Source organism: Salvelinus fontinalis, chromosome 26 (genome assembly GCF_029448725.1).
Source record: "Salvelinus fontinalis isolate EN_2023a chromosome 26, ASM2944872v1, whole genome shotgun sequence".
Lineage (NCBI taxonomy): Eukaryota > Metazoa > Chordata > Actinopteri > Salmoniformes > Salmonidae > Salvelinus > Salvelinus fontinalis.
This window is the reverse complement of record NC_074690.1, coordinates 44,221,523-44,229,450: the sequence shown is the minus strand read 5'-3', so window position 1 is coordinate 44,229,450 and position 7,928 is coordinate 44,221,523. Positions and strand designations below refer to the sequence as shown.

The 7,928-nt window shown below is 44.8% G+C and overlaps 1 protein-coding gene across 5 annotated transcripts; it reads right to left on the bottom strand.

Annotated features, from left to right (window-relative positions):
* Positions 1-160: 160 nt before the first annotated feature.
* On the bottom strand, positions 161-5,147 carry LOC129824413 (pre-mRNA-splicing factor 38B-like). 5 transcript variants are annotated; one of them, XM_055884043.1, is made up of 4 exons: positions 4,288-5,147; positions 3,590-3,650; positions 1,442-1,674; positions 161-1,333 (listed from the first exon to the last, which is right to left on the bottom strand). In XM_055884043.1, exons 3-4 carry the CDS (start codon positions 1,639-1,641, stop codon positions 574-576), a joined length of 960 nt encoding a protein of 319 aa, XP_055740018.1. In that variant the 5' UTR covers positions 1,642-1,674; positions 3,590-3,650; positions 4,288-5,147; the 3' UTR covers positions 161-573. The 5 variants fall into 5 exon arrangements, with proteins under 5 accessions (XP_055740018.1, XP_055740017.1, XP_055740014.1 ...); XM_055884042.1 differs by having other exon boundaries at positions 4,302-5,147; XM_055884039.1 differs by lacking the exon at positions 3,590-3,650.
* Between the last annotated feature and the right edge of the window lie 2,781 nt (positions 5,148-7,928).

Below are 7,928 nucleotides of genomic sequence, written 5' to 3'. Positions count from 1 at the left end.
TATCAATAGCTCAACGGGTTTGTATGTTGTAACGTTTGAGCAGTGGTACAAAACAGGGAGAGCAGAGAAAGTGATGTTTGCTGCACAGTGAAGCCTGTTAGATTTGTAGTGGTCTGCGTTAAGGATTACAGTATCAACAAAACCACAATCAGAATTCTCCTTCCATAAAAGTTGTTTTATTAGAAAACAAAATGCAACAGAGCAATTGACCAAATACAGCACGGCTCAGTGCGTAGTACAAATTCCCCTTTGGAGGTTTCTCTAAGATTTAAAACATTCTCAGATCCATATGTACAAAGCAATTTGGAACTTTACAGACACAAAAACAAAGTACCATAAAGATTGAAATGACTACAGTAGAGAGAAGAGTAACGCTGGTCTAGAAAGGGATGAAAAGGCAGAGAAAGATCTACACAAAGTTACGTTGGCCAAAGACAAGTTCAGGTGATTTTGTGATAACGTTTTTTTTTAATTTTAAACAAGCGACATGATCAAGTAAAAAAATGTAAGGAAGAAAAAGGATGGAGGGAGAGTTGTGAATTGCGCTAGGGGGGGCTCAGCACTAGTTCGCAATCATCGCTCTGTGCTCTGGCTCGTTTTGCGCTCTCCGTGTTTCCCGTGGTCTTTCCCGTTGCTGGGCTCATGTGGCCGATGGCGCCGCTCTTTACTGCGGCTGTGTTTGTGCGAGCGTTGCTCCCCCTCCCGGCTGCACTGCTTCTTCCTACTCTTCTCCTTGTCCTCCCCTACCTCAGCCTTGCCTCTGCTCTCTTTGACTTGCTGCTTTATGGACTTCTCCTTGTCCTCCCCTACCTCAGCCTTGCCTCTGCGCTCTTCTTTGACTTGCCGCTTTATGGACTTCTTGTGTCTCCTTTCCCTGCTTGCACTCCGACTGGAGCGCTTGGCCTTCCTCTCCTCCCTGTGACCCCTCTCATCTCGCGCTTCTTTTTGTCTCCTGTCCTCCGCCTCTCCCTTGCTCCTCTTGTCCTTGGACCTCTCCCTCTCGCTGCCCCCATCTTTATGGTACTCCCTGTCCTTCCTCCTGTCATTCTCCACACCCCCATGCGCATCTTTCTCCCTGTCTTTTAGCTCTCCCTTGCGTTCCCGGCTCCCGCGACGTTCCCGGCGCTCCTGGGTACGGTCTGCGCTCCGGGACCGACGCCTCTCCCGCTCTTCTCCTTTCCCATCCCCAGAGTCCCGCTCTTTCCTCTGGCGGTCGCGTTCCCTCTCCAGCTCGCGGTCGAAGCTGGGGCCGTGGCGCTCTCGTTCGCGGTGGTGGCTCCGGCTCCTCGACCGCTTGGGAGTCCTCCTGGGGCTCGGGGTACGCCTGGGGCTCCTGACCAGAAACAAACCAACATTTCAGCTGCATTAACGTCACAATCCCGCCGACAGATGTGATCAACAAAATAAATATTATCTGTAAGGGCTGCGCTCCATTTCCTACCTGGAGCGTCTACGGCCCTCCGTTGCTCGCCCCTCTGTTGGTGGTTCCTCCGGCTCCTCTACCTTCTCGGGAACCTTCCGGGGCCTTGCCTTCATCTGCGTGTCGATCATCTTCTGCACTGGAACCGGAATGCGTGGAAAGAGAGTGGAGAACCACTCTAGCTTGGTGAGGAACGACCGGACCATCTCTCCGATTGTCATAACGCAGCCACCTCCGGCCTTCACATCCAGCTCCTGAGAACATTAGGAGGGGGGTATTCAAAACCTTATTAACACAGATGCAAACAGAAGTACAAAAGGCATTGATTGTATTTAGAATCTTATTCATTCATTTAAATGTTTGGCATTTAGCAGACACTTATCCAGCGCGATTTACAGGATTATCTTCCTAGTCCCTGGTTTTTAACACTTGCCTCCATCACTCAATTAGAAATCAAATATAATTTGTGATGACCATGTACTGAAACTTCACCTCTGTTTTCATCTAGTTTAATATGCACACATATGAATCATTATCATGTGTTTGCATAAAAATGTAGCTTAGTGCCTGATATAGGAAATAATAATAGGGAAATGGAAAAATAGTTGCTGGCATCTAATCTGTCTGGCTGTCCTCAAGAGTCTGTACTTAGACTGAGCTCTCTTACAAAGATACAGTACATCACCAAAAGTATGTAGACACCTGCTCATCAAACATCTCATTCCAAAGTCATTAAATATGGAGTTGGTCCCTCCTTTGCTGCTATAACAGCCTCCACTCTTCTGGGAAGGCTTCCACTAGATGTTAGAACATTGCTTCCATTCAGTCACAAAAGCATTAGTGATGTTGGGCGATTAGACCTGGCACGCAGTCGGTGTTCCAATTAATCACAAAGGTGTTCGATGGGGTTGAGGTCAGGGCTCTGTGCAGGCCAGTCAAGTTCTTCCACACCGATTTCGACAAACCATCTCTGTATGGACCTCACTTTGCGCACATGGACATTGTCATGCTGAAACAGGAAAGGGACTTCCCCAAACTGTTGCCACAAAGTTGGAAGCACAAAATTGTCTAGAATTAATTAATTAGTTAATATTCCCTTCACTAAGGTGCCTAGCCCGAACCATGAAAAACAGCACCACAAAAACTTGACAGTTGGCACTACGCAGTTGGGTAGGTAGCGTTCTGCTGGCATCGGCAAAAAACAGATTCTTCCGTCGTACTGCCAGATGGTGAAGCGTGATTCATCACCCCAGAGAACCCGTTTCCACTGCTCCAGAGTCCAACGGCGGTGAGCTTTACACCACTCCAGCTGACGATTGGCATTGAGCATAGTGATCTAAGGCATGCGGCTGCTCGGCCATGGAAACCCATTTCATGAAAACCCATAAATCTCCCGACGAACAGTTATTGTGCTGACGTTGCTTCGAGAGGCAGTTTGGATCTCAGTAGTGAGTGTTGCAACTGAGGACAGACGATTTTTACACGCAGCAGCACTCAGCGGTCCTGTTCTGTGAGCTTGTGTGGCCTACCACTTTGCCGTTGAACCGTTGTTGCTCCTAGATGTTTCCACTTCAAAATAACAGCCCTTACAGTTGACCGGGGCAGCTCTAGCAGGGCAGAAATGTGAGGAACTGACTTGTTGGAAAGGTGGTATCCTATGACGGCACCATGTTGAAAGTCACTCAGCTCTTTAGTACGGGCCATTCTACTGCAAATGTTTGTCTATGGAGATTGCATGGCTGTGTGCTCAATTTTATACCATCGGCTAAGGGTGTGGCTAAAATAGCCGATTCGACTAATTTGAAGTGGTGTCCACATACTTTTGTATATATTGTGTATGTTGTCAAAATAACAGAAAACCTGGGGTGCATCTCAATAGTCTAAAGTGGCTTCCTCTTCTCCACCATCTGCACTAGCATCAAAATGAGTAGTAAAGGTGGAGGTGAAACAAGGAGAGAAAACGACTTTAAACAATGGAGATGGATCCGTGGACAGTGAAGAAAGGTTTCAAGAGAAGAGTTGTGCTTCCTCCTTCCTCGACAGTCCAGGGAGACATTGGCCACAGTGCAAGTACAGAGTGGAGGAGGTAAATAAGTAGGTAGGTGCACACCAGCTACAGAGAGACCAGGTTTGAATGGGTAGAGAACTGAACAGCCGTTTTGCACTCACACACGCAAACCAACAGTGCTGAGAGATACATTATCCAATTCACCTGCTGCACAAGGGGCATCTAAAGAAGAGAACATGGGAATTAGCCAGTTAGGTAGGTTGTCAGAGGATGTAAGGTTAAAATATTGCATCAGAACAAGAAAGTTGGCCTGGTTGCACAGTCTGCCAAACACTATCCAGCCAATTGAAGGTGCACAGAGAAGATAAATCTATAACAAGATTCTCCCCAGGAAATTATTAAATTGTGCTAAGTAGACGCGCGCGTGTGTGTGTGTCAGAGAGAAGCAAACAAAGCAAAGGATTGATGTGTTAAAGGTATATTTTCTAATAAAATTGTAATTTCAATTTTTTACAAAATAAAAACTGATCTGTGAGGTGGTGGGCCAGGGAGGAACCATGTTATACATTTCGGAGTAGTGGTCAAGTTTTGTAAATTTGTTTTGTGCAATAAGTCCGGATTACATCTGGGCATGCCTTTAGTTAACAGAGTTTGACTATGGTCAAATATACTTACCCTGACAAAAACAGGTAGCACAGCAGAATGAATTACCTAGTTACCCAACTGGGGGGGCAATTAAGCCAAATGAAGGCAAAGGTGAATAATCAGCTCTGAGCATCACAACGAGGAGAGAACTGAGTCAACAGTTTGGATCATGCCAGACTAGTTAGTGAAAGGTAGAGAAACATGAAAGTATTACCCGTGTGGACATACCTCCTCATCATCCAGGAAAACATCATACCAGTCCACCAGGTCTGCAGGGGGCTGGGTGTATCTGGATGAACAAACACACTATGAGCATCTAATTATGAACATCCCATTGAATAACACATGTAGAAGTCTTGGACTACCGCCTGCTAACCATCTAAAACGAGATAGAAAAAAAGGGAGGAAGGGAATTACTGCTAAGGTACACAATAGGTTTTGGTAGACAGAAGGTGCTCTTTGGTCATCAAAAAGATGTACATGCCATACAAATAAAGGCATTTTAATAACATGAATAGTGCCTTGGTCCTCCTTTTTGATAACTATATAGTGTTGTATGTGAATCAGATTTTCTTCTGGGAAGGCGTGTAATAACATCAAACTCAAAAGCAACTCACCATTGCAGGAAAGGACAGGTAAGACAAGGGGGACGTCAGTTGTACAACAATGTATTCAACTGAAATGTGTCTTCCGCATTTAACCCAACCCCTCTGAATCAGAGGTGAGGGGGCTGCCTTAATCAATATCCATGTCATCTGCGCCCGGGGAACAGTGGGTTAACGGCCTTGCTCAGGGTCAGATTTTATCCATCTTCTGTATACCACAACTGATTGGCTCAAACGCATTAAGGAAATAAATTCCAATACTTAACTTTTAACAAGGCACACCTGTTACTTGAAATGCATTCCAGATGACTACCTCAAAGCTGGTTGAGAGAATGCCAAGAGTGTGCAAAGCTGTCAAGGCAAAGGATGGCTATATGAAGAATCTCAAATATAAAAACTATTTTGATTTGTTTAACACTTTTTGGGTAACTACATGATTCCATGTGTTATTTCATAGTTTTGATGTCTTCACTATCATTCTACAATGTAGAAAATAGTAAAAAGAAAAACCCATGAATGAGTAGGTGTCCAAACCTGACTTCGTGTATACATTTATTTTATTTTTTCAACATTTATCATTTGATATTTTTTCCATCGTTTTTAGTATCCATTTTCTTCAAGATGAGTGATAAGAGAACTGTCCAGCCCATTGGCTATCTCACTACACCTCCATATGCCATGTCTTGAACTATGCAGATTAAAAGTATGTTTTCATTGTAATATTCTAAACAGCCAACTTTCAAGCTCTGACTTTTGATGTGTACATGTAGCCAGGTCAAATTATTGGCCCCCTTGATAAAGATGAGCAAAAAATATATACACTTGTCAAAAAAATAAAGGGAACACTAAAATAACACATCCTAGATCTGAATGAATTAAATATTCTTATTGAATACGTTTTTCTTTACATAGTTGAATGTGCTGACAACAAAATCACACAAAAATTATCAATGGAAATCAAATTTATCAACCCATGGAGGTCTGGATTTGGAGTGACACTCAAAATTAAAGTGGAAAACCACCCTACAGGCTGATCCAATTTTGATGTAATGTCCTTAAAACAAGTCAAAATGAGGCTCAGTAGTGTGTGTGGCCTCCACGTGCCTGTATGACCTCCCTACAACGCCTGGGCATGCTCCTGATGAGGTGGCGGATGGTCTCCTGAGGCATCTCCTCCCAGACCGGGACTAAAGCATCCGCCAACTCCTGGACAGTCTGTGGTGCAACGTGGCGTTGGTGGATGGAGCGAGACATGATGTCCCAGATGTGCTCAATTGGATTCAGGTCTGGGGAACGGGCGGGCCAGTCCATAGCATCAATGCCTTCCTCTTGCAGGAACTGCTGACACACTCCAGCCACATGAGGTCTAGCATTGTCTTGCATTAGGAGGAACCCAGGGCCAACCGCACCAGCATATGGTCTCACAAGGGGTCTGAGGATCTCATCTCGGTACCTAATGGCAGTCAGGCTACCTCTGGCGAGCACATGGAGGGCTGTGCGGCCCCCCAAAGAAATACCACCCCACACCATGACTGACCCACCGCCAAACCAGTCATGCTGGAGGATGTTGCAGGCAGCAGAACGTTCTCCGCGGCGTTTCCAGACTCTGTCACGTCTGTCACACGTGCTCAGTGTGAACCTGCTTCCATCTGTGAAGCGCACAGGGCGCCAGTGGCGAATTTGCCAATCTTGGTGTTCTCTGGCAAACGCCAAACGTCCTGCACGGTGTTGGGCTGTAAGCACAACCCCCACCTGTGGACGTCGGGCCCTCATACCACCCTCATGGAGTCTGTTTCTGACCGTTTGAGCAGACACATGCACATTTGTGGCCTGCTGGAGGTTATTTTGCAGGGCTCTGGCAGTGCTCCTCCTGCTCAAAGGCGGAAGTAGCGGTCCTCCTATGGCCTCCTCCACGTCTCCTGATGTACTGGCCTGTCTCCTGGTAGCGCCTCCATGCTCTGGACACTACACTGACAGACACAGCAAACCTTCTTGCCACAGCTCGCATTGATGTGCCATCCTGGATGAGCTGCACTACCTGAGCCACTTGTGTGGGTTATAGACTCCGTCTCATGCTACCACTAGAGTGAAAGCACCGCCAGCATTCAAAAGTGACCAAAACATCAGCCAGGAAGCATAGGAACTGAGAAGTGGTCTGTGGTCACCACCTGCAGAACCACTCCTTTATTGGGGGTGCCTTGCTAATTGCCTATAATTTCCACCTGTTGTCTACTCCATTTGCACAACAGCATGTGACATTTACTGTCAATCAGTGTTGCTTCCTAAGTGGACAGCTTGATTTCACAGAAGTGTGATTGACTTGGAGTTACATTGTGTTGTTTAAGTGTTCGCTTTATTTTTTATATATACACTGCTCAAAAAAATAGAGCTATTTTATATGCACCCAAAACATTGGGAGATTATATTTTATACTAATACCATTACATAGAAAAAAGATTGGTATTGAAACAGGGGTGCCATTCAAAAGCTCACCTTGCCAGGATAACCGCACAGCTTTTTTGAAATGTTTTCCGAGATTGGAGAACACATTGGGAGGGATCTTAGATCATTCTTCCATACAGGATCCTTCCAGATCCTTGATATCCTTCATCTTTGCTTATGGACTGCCTTCAATTCAAACCACAGGTTTTCAATAGGAGGCTGATTTGTGGTTAATTAATTTAATTTAATAATGGGCATTTTTTTTAAACAAATAGTTACATAGCCTATATGGAAATAACAAACATGAGCCAAGCATTGTTACCTGTAGAATGGAATAGGTTATAAGACCTCTATGAATAATATAATTTAGCCAATTCTACCACATCAACATTTCTAACGTTTAACAGGGTTAACTATAATGTTGTAGTGAAGTTCAGCTTCAGTCCACAGGGGGGCACTCTGGGACTGTCAGACGATATGTGCTTCAGTCAGAAAAACGTTTTCTCATCTCTTTGGTCTCAGCTAGCTAGCCAATAGCTACCCTAGTGGATAGCCAGCCAAGATAGCTACAGATGTTGTATTTTTTATTTAACCTTTATTTAACTAGGCATGTCAGAAACAAAACCTATCAAATTCACTCTCTAGAAATAAACACTAATATATACACTAAATATCATGACTTATATCAGCATCCTTAGCTTGCCCATTCACTAAATATACTGTTAAATAAATCTGACTGACGCCCAATAGCGTAAGGATGTTGAGCTCTAGTTTATTAGCATTAGCAAACAATTATGCTGAGGGAGAC